The sequence below is a fragment of the Oncorhynchus tshawytscha genome, linkage group LG19, assembly GCF_018296145.1.
Source record: "Oncorhynchus tshawytscha isolate Ot180627B linkage group LG19, Otsh_v2.0, whole genome shotgun sequence".
NCBI classification, from domain to species: domain Eukaryota; kingdom Metazoa; phylum Chordata; class Actinopteri; order Salmoniformes; family Salmonidae; genus Oncorhynchus; species Oncorhynchus tshawytscha.
Genome location: NC_056447.1, coordinates 42,512,901 through 42,527,778, shown reverse-complemented (window position 1 = coordinate 42,527,778; position 14,878 = coordinate 42,512,901). Strand labels below are relative to the sequence as shown.

The 14,878-nt window shown below is 42.7% G+C and overlaps 1 protein-coding gene across 3 annotated transcripts in view; it reads left to right on the top strand.

Annotated features, from left to right (window-relative positions):
* tead1a (TEA domain family member 1a) overlaps positions 1–14,878 on the top strand; it is a 90,739-nt gene that overhangs the window by 61,827 nt on the left and 14,034 nt on the right. For 2 of the 3 annotated variants that reach the window (XM_042301692.1, XM_024379969.2), the window contains 7 exons: positions 27–91; positions 3,904–3,966; positions 4,705–4,716; positions 9,368–9,493; positions 9,588–9,634; positions 10,169–10,230; positions 14,043–14,158. In XM_042301692.1, coding sequence (XP_042157626.1) covers positions 27–91; positions 3,904–3,966; positions 4,705–4,716; positions 9,368–9,493; positions 9,588–9,634; positions 10,169–10,230; positions 14,043–14,158 — 491 coding nt within the window. The remainder of the gene's footprint in view (positions 1–26; positions 92–3,903; positions 3,967–4,704; positions 4,717–9,367; positions 9,494–9,587; positions 9,635–10,168; positions 10,231–14,042; positions 14,159–14,878) is intronic. The other variant, XM_024379972.2, reaches the window with a different exon arrangement.

The following is a 14,878-nucleotide window of genomic DNA, read 5'->3' as shown; positions in this document are numbered from 1 at the left end:
TCTTAGTGCTTTGTTTCTTCCCTCAGGTCGCAATGAATTGATAGCAAGATACATCAAACTAAGAACGGGAAAGACAAGGACAAGAAAGCAGGTAAGAGGGACTGCCTTTCCCATATGAGTTTTCACTTTTTTTTTCTTTTTTGTGGCAAGGCGGGGAGTGGTATGGATGTGGCCAATGGCATGGTCTCCGAATTCAAAATATCAGAGTTCCTCCTCTTGGCCACAGAGACAAAATGTTGCCATTTTAAAACTAATTTCCTGCAATTCTACACATTTCAGTTTACACTGAAAATGTTTTACCCACCCTATTTTCTCTCTGTCTCTCTCTCTCTCTCTCTCTCTCTCTCTCTCTCTCTCTCTCTGTCTCTCTGTCTCTCTCTGTCTCTCTCTCTCTCTCTCTGTCTCTCTCTCTCTCTGTCTCTCTCTCTCTCTCTCTCTGTCTCTCTCTCTCTCTCTCTCTCTCTCTCTCTCTCTCTCTCTCTCTCTGTCTCTCTCTGTCTCTCTCTCTCTCTGTCTCTCTCTCTCTCTGTCTCTCTCTCTCTGTCTCTTTCTCTCTCTCTCTCTGTGTCTCTCTCTCTCTGTGTCTCTCTGTCTCTTTCTCTCTCTCTCTCTCTGTCTCTTTCTCTCTCTCTCTCTCTCTCTATATACAGTGCCTTGCGAAAGTATTCGGCCCCCTTGAACTTTGCGACCTTTTGCCACATTTCAGGCTTCAAACATAAAGATATAAAACTGTATTTTTTTGTGAAGAATCAACAACAAGTGGGACACAATCATGAAGTGGAACGACATTTATTGGATATTTCAAACTTTTTAACAAAAACTGAAAAATTGGGCGTGCAAAATTATTCAGCTCCTTTACTTTCAGTGCAGCAAACTCTCTCCAGAAGTTCAGTGAGGATCTCTGAATGATCCAATGTTGACCTAAATGACTAATGATGATAAATACAATCCACCTGTGTGTAATCAAGTCTCCGTATAAATGCACCTGCACTGTGATAGTCTCAGAGGTCCGTTAAAAGCGCAGAGAGCATCATGAAGAACAAGGAACACACCAGGCAGGTCCGAGATACTGTTGTGAAGAAGTTTAAAGCCGGATTTGGATACAAAAAGATTTCCCAAGCTTTAAACATCCCAAGGAGCACTGTGCAAGTGATAATATTGAAATGGAAGGAGTATCAGACCACTGCAAATCTACCAAGACCTGCCCGTCCCTCTAAATTTTCAGCTCATACAAGGAGAAGACTGATCAGAGATACAGCCAAGAGGCCCATGATCACTCTGGATGAACTGCAGAGATCTACAGCTGAGGTGGGAGACTCTGTCCATAGGACAACAATCAGTCGTATATTGCACAAATCTGGCCTTTATGGAAGAGTGGCAAGAAGAAAGCCATTTCTTAAAGATATCCATAAAAAGTGTTGTTTAAAGTTTGCCACAAGCCACCTGGGAGACACACCAAACGTGGAAACCAAACGTGGAAGAAGGTGCTCTGGTCAGATGAATCCAAAATTTAACGTTTTGGCAACAATGCAAAACGTTATGTTTGGCGTAAAAGCAACACAGCTCATCACCCTGAACACACCATCCCCACTGTCAAACATGGTGGTGGCAGCATCATGGTTTGGGCCTGCTTTTCTTCAGCAGGGACAGGGAAGATGGTTAAAATTGATGGGAAGATGGATGGAGCCAAATACAGGACCATTCTGGAAGAAATCCTGATGGAGTCTGCAAAAGACCTGAGACTGGGACGGAGATTTGTCTTCCAACAAGACAATGATCCAAAACATAAAGCAAAATCTACAATGGAATGGTTCAAAAATAAACATATCCAGGTGTTAGAATGGCCAAGTCAAAGTCCAGACATGAATCCAATCGAGAATCTGTGGAAAGAACTGAAAACTGCTGTTCACAAATGCTCTCCATCCAACCTCACAGAGCTCGAGCTGTTTTGCAAGGAGGAATGGGAAAAAATTTCGGTCTCTCGATGTGCAAAACTGATAGAGACATACCCCAAGCGACTTACAGCTGTAATCGCAGCAAAAGGTGGCGCTACAAAGTATTAACTTAAGGGGGCTGAATAATTTTGCACGCCCAATTTTTCAGTTTTTGATTTATTAAAAAAGTTTGAAATATCCAATAAATGTTGTTCGACTTCAAGATTGTGTCCCACTTGTTGTTGATTCTTCACAAAAAAATACAGTTTTATATCTTTATGTTTGAAGCCTGAAATGTGGCAAAAGGTCGCAAAGTTCAAGGGGGCCGAATACTTTCGCAAGGCACTGTATATATATATATATATATAAATAATTAGTATTACTTAAAACATTTATCACATTTTCTGGCATGGCGACAACGATTTAGCAATGGCTGCACGTCACTGAGAAATGACTATAGGGGAAACACTGACTCAGATATGCTGTGCACTGTGTATTGAAACCTGAACCACTCACTGTCCAATCCCTGATGTACATACTCACTCACTGTCCAATCCCTGATGTACATACTCACTCACTGTCCAATCCCTGATGTACATACTCACTCACTGTCCAATCCCTGAAGTAGTCACTCACTGTTCAATCCCTGATGTACATACTCACTCACTGTCTTATCCCTGATGTACATACTCACTCACTGTCCAATCCCTGAAGTAGTCACTCACTGTTCAATCCCTGATGTACATACTCACTCACTGTCCAATCCCTGATGTACATACTCACTCACTGTCCAATCCCTGATGTACATACTCACTCACTGTCCAATTCCTGAAGTAGTCACTCACTGTCCAATCCCTGATGTACATACTCACTCACTGTCCAATCCCTGAAGTAGTCACTCACTGTCCAGTCCCTGATGTACATACTCACTCACTGTCCAATCCCTGAAGTAGTCACTCACTGTCCAATCCCTGAAGTAGTCACTCACTGTCCAATCCCTGATGTACATACTCACTCACTGTCCAATCCCTGAAGTAGTCACTCACTGTCCAATCCCTGATGTACATACTCACTCACTGTCCAATCCCTGAAGTAGTCACTCACTGTCCAATCCCTGATGTACATACTCACTCACTGTCCAATCCCTGAAGTAGTCACTCACTGTCCAATCCCTGATGTACTCACTCACTGTCCAATCCCTGAAGTAGTCACTCACTGTCCAATCCCTGAAGTAGTCACGCACTGTCCAATCCCTGATGTACATACTCACTCACTGTCCAATCCCTGAAGTAGTCACTCACTGTCCAATCCCTGATGTACATACTCACTCACTGTCCAATCCCTGAAGTAGTCACTCACTGTCCAATCCCTGAAGTAGTCACTCACTGTCCAATCCCTGAAGTAGTCACTCACTGTCCAATCCCTGAAGTAGTCACTCACTGTCCAATCCCTGAAGTAGTCATTCACTGTCTAATCCCTGATGTACATACTCACTCACTGTCCAATCCCTGATGGACATACTCACTCACTGTCCAATCCCTGGAGTAGTCACTCACTGTCCAATCCCTGAAGTAGTCACTCACTGTCCAATCCCTGATGTACATACTCACTCACTGTCCAATCCCTGATGTACACAAGTTGCCATTTTTTGTGCAGCCCTTAGAGGGTGCTGGAATGCAGGTCATCTGACACCACAGGCCGAACTCAGACACTTTGAGCTGTGTGGCTATGCATAGAATCAAAACAGGTCTCCTATTGAAGAATGTTTTTGCATGATGCATAGCACTTGATGTCAAAAGACCACAGGTGTTTTTTCACTGTTGAATCTTAGCCAGAGAGAAAGGTGGAGGGATACAGGGCGCTGGCAGCAGTTGTCAAGGGAGGAGTGTGTGTCCCCGGTGGCGTGGTTAGGCCCGCTTTCTTTTCATCTCCATGGTAACAGTCTGTTCCCTTGTCTCCCTCCCAACAGGTCTCCAGTCACATTCAGGTTCTTGCCAGACGGAAATCTCGGGAGTTTCACACCAAGCTAAAGGTAAGAGCTACTGCCTACTGCACTGTTTGTGTAGCTTCCTGTTTCTGTTGCCGTGGTGACAGGTGGGATGCATCTAAGATTCCTCACATCTGATATTCCTGTTTAGCATTCGATGGGCTAGTCCCAGACTTCCCCATGTTGTGCTCTGTTTCTTATTGCTTCCTGTAACTAACAAAAGAATAGCGGAACTGAAATGTCTTTGCAATGTGATAGTTCTTCACTCTTTGTCACTGATCAAGGATTTAATTGTATGTTCAGTTTCATAATATTTCATTAAACAGTGTTGTACAATGCAGATCTCTTCCGTCAACTTGCAAGAAAATACTGAAATATCATTTTTTTAGTTATATAAATATTGATCACGAAAATAGATTGCACAATATTCACAGTGCAAGATGTTAAGACAGCAAGCCACTGACAGCAAATTCAGGCAGTGTACTGCCAAGACGTGTTCGCTGTTGATTGTACAGTAGATGAGCTAGCAGTCAGCCAGAAGTTATGACCTTATTATCGTTTAACACGGAAGCTGTTTGTGCAGGTTCGGCTTGCATGGCCTATGTTTGCAAGGTCATGCTTTACATACCACTGTCAATACCTCCCATTTCATCTCTAACTATCGGAACATTATCATCATCCTATGTTGTAATACAGGCACTAGTTAGTCTTGTCCAAATAGCGAAGTATACAGGTGATAAGCGGCCTGTAAAAATATAACCACTCTCATCTCTTTGCATTCAGGTCACATGTATGGTAAGTACCACCCTCAATATACTGTACTGTTGGCTGTGCTTCAGGCCTGTCTGTATAGCTTGATGTGAAGGTGTCCCTTCTCTTAGATCCATAGTGTTGTGTTCTGCTGTGGAAGGCCTATGTACTGTGTAATGTATGTCCTGTGTGTATCTATCACCAGCAGCTACTGCGTACGCTCCATCTCAGTGCGTCGTCATTGCCAGCATGCTCATCTTCTCCCAAGGCTTCTTTCATTCAAATGGCAGTGAGGCAGTCCATTAACCCACGCATACAGTACCAGTCAAAAGTTTGGACACACCTACTTATTCAAGGGTTGTTCTTTATTTTCACAATTTTCTACATTGTAGAATAATAGTGAATACATCAAAACTATGAAATAACACATATGGAATCATGTTGTAACCAAAAAAGTGTAAAACAAGATTCTTCAAAGTAGCCACCCTTTTCCTTGATGACAGTTTTGCACTCTCTTTGCATTCTCTCAACCAGTTTCACGAGGTAGTCACCTGGAATGCATTTAATCTAACAGGTGTGCCTTGTTAAAATATTATTTGTGGAATAATGCATAATGCATTTGAGCTAATCAGTTGTGTTGTGACAAGGTAGGGGTTAGGGTTAGAAGGTCAGTCAGTACGGAACATTTTAAGAACTTTGAACGTTTCTTTAAGCGTCGTCACAAAAAACATCAAGCACTATGATGAATCTGGCTCTCATGAGGACCGCCACAGGAAAGGAAGACCCAGAGTTACCTCTGCTGCAGAGGATAAGTTCATTAACTGCACCTCAGATTGCAGCCCAAATAAATGCTTCAGAGTTCAAGTAACAGACACATCTCAACATCGGCTGTTCAGAGAAGACTGTGTGAATCAGGCCTTCATGATCGAATTGCTGCAAAGAAACCACTACTAAAGAACACCAATAATAAAAAGAGACTCGCTTGGGCCAAGAAACACGAGCAATGGACATTAGATCAGTGGAAATCTGTCCTTTGGTCTGATGAGTCCAAATTTGAGATTTTTGATTACAACTGCCATGTATTTGTGAGACCCAGAGTAGGTGAACGGATGATCTCCGCATGTGTGGTTCCCACTGTGAATCATGGAGGAGGAGGTGTGATCGTGTGGGGGTGTGATTTTTTGTGATTTATTTAGAATTTAAGGCACTCTAAACCAGCATGGCTACCACAACATTCTGCAGCAATACGCCATCCCATCTGGTTTGCGCTTAGTGGGACTATCATTTGTTTTTTAATGGGACAATGACCGTAAACACACCTCCAGGCTGTTTAGGGGCTATTTGGCCAAGGAGAGTGATGGAGTGCTGCATCAGATGACCTGGCCTCAACAATCACCTGACCTCAGAGTAAAGGACCACAGAGTGAAGGAAAAGCATCCATCAAGTGCTCAGTATATGTGGGAACTCCTTCCAGATTGTTGGAAAAGCATTCCTCATGAAGCTGGTTGAGAGAATGCCAAGAGTGTGCAAAGCTGTCATCAAAGCAAAGGGTGGCTAGTTTGAAGAATCTAAAATCTATTTTGATTTGTTTAACACTTTCTCGGTTACTACCTAATTCCATATGTGTTATTTCATACGTTTGATGTCTTCACTATCATTCTACAATGTAGAAAATAGTAAAAATAAAGAGAAACCCTTGAATGAGTAGGTACAGTTGAAGTCGGAAATTCACCTACACCTTAGCCAAATACATTTAAACTTTTCACAATTACTGACATTTAATCCTAGTAAAAATTCCCTGTCTTGGGTCAGTTAGGATCACCACTCTATTTACAAAATGTGAAATGTCAGAATAATAGTAGAGAGAATGATTTATTTCAGCTTTTATTTCTTTCATCACATTCCCAGTGGGTCAGAAGTTTACATACACTCATTTAGATTTTGGTAGCATTGTCTTTAAATTGTTTAACTTGGATCAAAAGTTTCGGATAGCCTTCCACAAGCTTCCCACAATAAGAGGGTGAATTTTGGCCCATTCCTCCTGACAGAGCTAGTGTAACTGAATCAGGTTGGAAGCCTCCTTGCTCGCACACGCTTTTTCAGTTCTGCAGACTAATTTTCTGTGGGATTGAGGTCAGCGCTTTGTGATGGCCACTTCAATACCTTGACTTTGTTGTCCTTAAGCCATTTTGCCACAACATTGGAAGTATGCTTGTGGTCATAGTCCATTTGGAAGACACATTTGCGACCAAGCTTTAACTTCCTTACTGATGTCTTGAGATGTTGCTTCAATATATCAATATATCCACGTAATTTTAGGACTCGTTTTACTGTGGATATAGATACTTTTGTACCTGTTTCCTCCAGCATCTTCACAAGGTCCTTTGCTGTTGTTCTGGGATTGATTTGCACTTTTCGCACCAAAGTACGTTCATCTCTAGGAGACAGAATGCGTCTCCTTCCTGAGTGGTATGCCGGCTGCGTAGTCCCATGGTGTTTATACTTGCGTACTATTGTTTGTACAGATGAACGCGGTACCTTGAGGCATTTGGAAATTGCTCCCAAGGATGAACCAGGCTTGTGGAGGTCTACTATTTTTTTTCTGAAGTCTTGGCTGATTTATTTTGATTTTACCATGGTGCCAAGCAAAGAAGCACTGAGTTTGAAGGTAAACCTTGAAATACATCCACAGGTTCACCGCGAATTGACTCAAATTATGTCAATTAGCCTATCAGAAGCTTCTAAAGCCATGATATCATTGGAATATTCCAAGCTGTTTAAAGGCACAGTCAACTTACTGTATGTAAACTTCTGACCCACTGTGAATTATAAGTGAAATCATCTGTCTGTAAACAATTGCTGGAAAAATTATTTGTGTCATGCACAAAGTAGATGTCCTAACCGACTTGCCAAACTATAGTTTAACCTCTCTGGGATACCTGGCCAAAAGCCAGTGAAAATGCAGAGCGCCAAATTCAAATAAATTACTATAAAAATCAAACCTTCATGAAATCACACGTAAGATACCAAATTAAAGCTACACGTGTTGTGAATCCAGCCAACATATCAAATTTCAAAAATACTTTTCGGCGAAAGCAAACAATGCTATTATCTGAGGGTAGCACCTCCGTAAACAAAGAGAGAAAACATATTTCAACCCTGCAGGTGCGACACAAAACGCAGAAATAAAAATATAAATAATGCCTTACCTTTGACGAGCTTCTTTTGTTGGCACTCCAATATGTCCCATAAACATCACAAATGGTCCATTTGTTCTATTAATTCCGTAGATATATATCCAAAATGTCCATTTAGTTGGCGCATTTGATCCAGAAAAACACCGGTTCCAACTTGCGCAACTTGACTACAAAATATCTCAAAAGTTACCTGTAAACTTTGCCAAAACATTTCAAACTACTTTTGTAATACAACTTTAGGTATTTTTTAAAGTAAATAATTGATCAAATTGAAGGCGGGATGATCTGTGTTCAATACAGGAAGAAAACAAACTGACGCTACCTTTCTGGGCACGCTCCTCTATCTAACAGTACACTTGAAGTGACCCTCGTTTTGAACAGGGCTACTTCTTCTTTACAAAAAGGAAAAACCTCCACCAATTTCTAAAGACCGGTGACATCCAGTGGAAGCGATAGGAACTGCAAGAAGGTCCCTTAGAAATCTGGATTCCCAATGAAAACCCATTGAAAAGAGAGTGACCTCAAAAGAAAAATCCGAATGGTTTGTCCTCTGGGTTTCACCTGCTACATAAGTCCTGTTATACTCACAGACATGATTCAAACAGTTTTAGAAACTTCAGAGTGTTTTCTATCCACATCTACTAATAATATGCATATCTTATCTTCTGGGGATGAGTAGCAGGCAGTTGAATTTGGGCATGCATTTCATCCGGACGTGAAAATACTGCCCCATGTCACCAGGAAGTTAACAAGAAATTTGCGGAGTGGTTGAAAAACAATTGTATGTCAACTTCCGACTTCAACTGTATGCCAACACCTTTTACTGATACTGTATGTTTTTCATAAATTTGATTAAAATGTACGACTTATAAAATGTCCACAGATGCCACTTCTCTACAGAGAACTCAAGCACCGGAGTGCTTTCTTTCCAATGTTCAGCATACACTAGAATCTTGCCCTGATGTCCTTGGTTGTGGGATTCTTTCAATCACTTAGGGCTGGAATCAATCTGTATCCGTGTTATAGCTCGATTGAAATTTAAAGGCAATGTTCCAACGTTAAAGGAGACTGCAGTAAACGCTGCCAATGTCACCTCAATCAGAAATTACCTTCGAATTTTAACTCGGATCTTCCGCAATACGGATTAAATCCAGCCCTTAGTTGCGCCACTTGTGACAATCTGTTTGGGTAATGTACTGTTTTTTCATACAAGACAAGCTCTGCCCTTAAAAGAAAAACACATTTAAATGGTTAGGTATTCAATTCAAGACTCAATAACAACACAATGGGTGTTCTGTGTTTTTATTCACCAGGCTCAGAGAAAAATGAAGAGCAATAGAATTCTGTACTCTTAAAAGCACATATTTTTCAGGCAAATAGACGGCCTTGTGTGTGTGTGTGAGGTTGTCTATATGTGTGTGGGTGTGTGTGTTTGTTTGGCTGTTGTTACTTCTTCTTTGTCCCACCACTCTGAGTCATTATGTTGTGTTCTGCTGAAGGACCAGAGTGTGAAAGACAAGGCACTGCAGAGTATGGCCTCCATGTCCTCGGCTCAAATCGTCTCTGCCACTGCCATCCACAACAAGCTGGGCCTCCCAAGACCCACCTTCCCTGGGGCGACAGGAGTAAGACACCCCTCACTAAACCCACATATTTCGAAACAATTGACTTGATGTGCATTGTGCTGTCCTGATTGTCCATTAATTTACTCTTCCCTAGTTTTGGCAGGGTATGATATCCACTGGCCAGCCTGGATCATCACAAGAGTAAGTCGTCCTAATGTGTCTTTTTTCAAATTTATTTTATTTCACCTTTATTTAACCAGGTAGGCTAGTTGAGAACAAGTTCTCATTTGCAACTGCGACCTGGCCAAGATAAAGCAAAGCAGTGTGACACAGACAACAACACAGAGTTATACATGGAGTAAACAATAAACAAGCCAATAACACAATAAACAAAATCAATGACACAGTAGAAAAAAGAAAGTATATATACAGTGTGTGCAAAAGGCATGAGGAGGTAGACAATAATAGGCCATAGTAGCGAATAGTTACAATTTAGTAGATTAACACTGGAGTGATAAATGAGCAGATGATGATGTGCAAGTAGAGATACTGGTGTGCAAAAGAGCAGGAAAGTAAATAAAATAAAGTGTCTGTCTTGTTATTGATAATATACGATGATGAAGTAATAACTTCAACTAATTTGTTAGCTCGATTTTATAACTTATCTACCTAGTTAATTTTTTGTATTATTACAATAACCAGGTCAACTTCCTAATTGTGTCTTTTTATCTTCAGCATTAAGCCATTTTCCCAGCAGGCCTACCCCAGCCAGACAGCTGTAACGACCACCATCTCAGGTGAGGGTGCCCTTTTACCCAATCCACCTGATTTCTATCAGCTCATTTCACTTTATCTGAGGCCAACACTCAAACATATTGGCACCTATTGGCACCTCCAATGGCATCTATTACCAGGGCATTAATACTGTTACATGGCTAATGCTACTAGTGATATAGCTAATGGGTATCATGTTAGTGAGTGTATTTAACCAGGTAGGCCAGTTGAGAACAAGTTCTCATTTACAACTGTGACCTGGCCAAGATAAAGCAAAGCAGTGTGACTAAAAACAACAACACAGAGTTACACATGGGATAAACAAACGTACAGTCAATAACACAATAGAAAAAATCTATATACAGTGTGTGCAAATTGAGTATGGAGGTAAGGCAATACATAGGCCATTAGTAGCGAAGTAATTACAATTTAGCAAATTAAAACTGGAGTGGAGATGTACAGATGATGATGTGCAAATAGAAATACTGGTGTGCAAAAGAGCAAAAAAGTAAATTAAAACAATATGGAGATGAGTTAGGTAGTTGGATGGGCTATTTACAGATGGGCTGTGTACAGCTGCAGCGATCGGTAAGCTGCTCAGATAGCTGATGCTTAAAGTTAGTGAGGGAGATATAAGTCTCCAACTTCAGCGATTTTTGCAATTCGTTCCAGTCATTGGCAGCAGAGAACTGGAAGGAAACGCGGCCAAAGAGGTGTTGGCTTTGGGGATGACCAGTGAGATATACCTGCTGGAGCACGTGCTACGGGTAGGTTTTGTTATGGTGACCAGTGAGCTGAGATAAGGCGGAGCTTTACCTAGCAAAGACTTCTAGATGACCTGGAGCCAGTGCGTCTGGTGATGAATATGTAGCGAGGGCCAGCTGACGAGAGCAAACAGGTCGCAGTGGTGGTATATGGGGCTTTGGTGACAAAACGGATGGCACTATGATAGACTGCATCCAGTTTGCTGAGTAGAGTGTTAGAGGCTATTTTGTAAATGACATCGCCAGAGTGAAGGAGGCTTTGTTGCGAAATGGGAAGCTGATTCTATATTTAATTTTGAATTGGAGATGCTTAATATGAGTCTGGAAGGAGAGTTTACAGTCTAGCCAGACACCTAGGTATTTGTAGTTGTCCACATATAAGTCAGAACCGTCCAGAGTAGTAATGCTAGTTGGGCGGGCGGGTGCGGACAGCCATCGGTTGAAGAGCATGCATTTAGTTTTACTAGCGTTTAAGAGCAGTTGGAGGCCACGGAAGGAGTGTTGTATGGCATCGTTTGGAGGTTTGTTAACACAGTGTCCAAAGAAGGGCCAGATGTATACAGAATGGTGTCATCTGCGTAGAGGTGGATCAAAGAATCACCAGCAGCAAGAGCGACATGATTGATATATACAGAGAAAAGAGTCGGACTGAGAATTGAACCCTGTAGTACCCCCATAGAGACTGCCAGAGGTCCAGACAACAGGCCCTCTGATTTGACACACTGAACTCTATATGAGAAGTAGTTGGTGAACCAGGTGAGGCAATCATTTGAGAAACCAAGGCTATCGAGTCTGCCTATGAGGATGTAGTGAATGACAGAGTCGAAAGCCTTGGCCAGGTCGATGAAGATGGCTGCACAGTACTGTCTTTTATCGATGGCAGTTATGATATCGTTTAGAACCTTGAGCGTGGCTGAGGTGCACCCGTAACCAGCTCGGAAACCGGATTGCACAGCGGAGAAGGTACGGTGGGATTAGAAATGGTCAGTGATCTATTTTTTAACTTGGCTTTCGAAGACTTTAGAAAGGCAGGGCAGGATGGATATAGGTCTGTAACAGTTTGGGTCCAGAGTGTCTCCCCCTTTGAAGAGGGGCATGACTGCGGCAGCTTTCCAATCTTTAGGAATCTTGGATGATACGAAAGAGAAGTTGAACAGACTAGTAATAGGGGTTGCAACAATGGCTGAGGACAATTTTAGAAAGAGAGGGTCCAGATTATCTAGCCCAGCTGATTTATAGGGGTACAGGTTTTGCAGCTCTTTCAGAACATCTGCTGTCTGGATTTGGGTGAAGGAGCAGCTGGGGAGGCTTGGACAAGTAGCTACGGGGTGCGCGGCGCTGCTGGCCGGGGTTGGGGTAGCCAGGAGGAAAGCATGGCCAGCCATAGAGAAATGCTTATTGAAATTCTCGATTATCGTGGATTTATCGGTGGTGACAGTGTTTCCTAGCCTCAGTGCAGTGGGCAGATGGGAGGAGGTGCACTTATTCTCCATGGACTTGACAGTGTCCCAGAACTTTTGGGAGTTAGAGCTACAGGATGCAAATTTATGTTTGAAAAAGCTAGCCTTTGCTTTCCTAACTGACTGTGTGTATTGGTTTCTGACTTTTCTGAAAAGTTTCATATCGCGGGGACTATTCGATGCTAGTGCAGTACGGCACAGGATGTTTTTGTGCTGGTCGAGGGCAGTCAGGTCTGGAGTGAACCAAGGGCTATATCTGTTATTAGTTCTACATTTCTTGAAAGGGGCATGCTTATTTAAGATGTTGAGGAAATTACTTTTAAAGAACAACCCGGCATCTTCTACTGACGGGATGAGGTCAATATCCTTCCAGGATACCTGTGCCAGGTCGTTTAGAAAGGCCTGCTTGCAGAAGTGTTTTTAGGGAGCGTTTGACAGTGAAAAGGTGGTCGTTTGACCGTGGACCCATAACAGATGCAGGCAATGAGGCAGTGATCGCTGAGATCCTGATTGAAAACAGCAGAGATGTATTTGGAGGTTAAGTTGGTCAGGATAATATCTATGAGGGTGCCCATATTTATGGATTTTAGGGTTGTACCTCGTGGGTTCCTTGATAATTTGTGTGAGATTGAGGGCATCTAGCTTAGATTGTAGGACGGCCGGGGTGTTAAGCATATCCCAGTTTAGGTCACCTAACAGAACGAACTCTGAAGATAGATGGGAGGTAATCAATTCACATATGGTGTCCAGGGCACCGCTGGGAGCAGCTAATCAGCTAAGACAACAACAACAGGTAAAATGGCGATGAATGGGCAGAGAGCGTCAGTTAACTACACACATGGCCTGAGTTCGAGGCTGGGGCCGACAGATAAACAAAATAAACAAAAATGGGGTACTGTGATTAATGAACAGTCCAGCAGGCATCACCTATGTAGCCAGGTGATCATAGGGTCCAGTAAACAGCAATAGATGAAACAGGGAAGCCGTTAGGTAGTCGTTACTACGCTAGCAAGCAGGGGACATGGCGTTCATAAAGTTAACAGGCCGGGGCTAGCAGAAGCGTCTTCACCGACGTCCGACTAGGGTCGGTTGAGGGCACATCGGACAGAATTACTACGGCAGCTTCGGGGCTGGGCCACTCAGTAGCAGCTTGCTATCTGCGATGATCTGGAGTAATGGTCCAGAGCTTACAGCAGGAATCTGGTGATGTAGTGGAGAAAAGTAGTCCGATATGCTCAGGGTTGATATCGCGCTGTGCAGACTGGTGGGTATTATCCAGGCTAAACGCGGCTAGCAGTGGCTAACAATGACTAAATAGCTAGTAGATAATTAGCTAGTTAGCATCTGATGGCTAGCTTCTGATGGAGGTTCTAGCTATAAGGTCTAAAAATAGCAGATCCGTTTCACATTGGGTGAGGCGGGTTGCCGGAAGGTATATTTAATTTAAAAATGGAAAAAGAAATGTATTATTGAAATATTTACACAAAAAATGTTTTTTTTTTCTTACACGGGACAATGACAAAACACGTCTGCACTGCTACGCCATCTTGGATTGCCTAGTGCCAGTAAACGGTGGATAGTGAGGTGACAGTGTTGTGTGTAATCCCCCAGCGTACGAGCCCCCCACGGCTACAGCCCCGGCCTGGCAGGGACGCTCCATCGGGACCACCAAACTCAGACTGGTGGAGTTCTCTGCCTTCCTGGAGCAGCAGAGAGACCCTGACACTGTGAGTACATGCCCTACTGTCTTCCTTCCCACACACAGAAAAACACACCTGGGTAAACCCATACTTGTTTCTTAGACAGCATCCCAAACCAGACCAAAGCAGACCAAACTAGTGCCGTTTCCTGAGGTCAACCATACTTCCTCAAACTGGTGTATGTCTTCACACACTCTCTCAGACAAAAAAGGTAAAACAAGCAAAGCAGAATCTCTCCAAATACCAAAGTGACTCTGGAACATACAGGTAAGTGCCAAAATAAAGGAAACACCAACATAAAGTATCTTAATAGGGCGTTGGGCCACGAGCCAGAAAGCTTCACTGTGCCTTGACATAGAGTCTACAAGTGTCTGAAACACTTTTGGAGGGATGCGACACCATTCTTCCACAAGAATTTCCATCATTGATGGTGGTGGAAAACGTTGTCTCAGTCGCCGCACCAGAATCTCCCATAAGTGTTCACACACACCTTTTAAACCCCCAATGCTCCTTTGAGACCCCTCTTTCAAAATAACAGATCTCTTCTAGCCATGGTAGCCAAAATAACAGATCTCTTCTAGCCATGGTAGCCAAAATAGCAGATCTCTTCTAGCCATGGTAGCCAAAATAACAGATCTCTTCTAGCCATGGTAGCCAAAATAACAGATCTCTTCTAGCCATGGTAGCCAAAATAACAGATCTCTTCTAGCCATGGTAGCCAAAATAACAGATCTCGTATAGCCATGG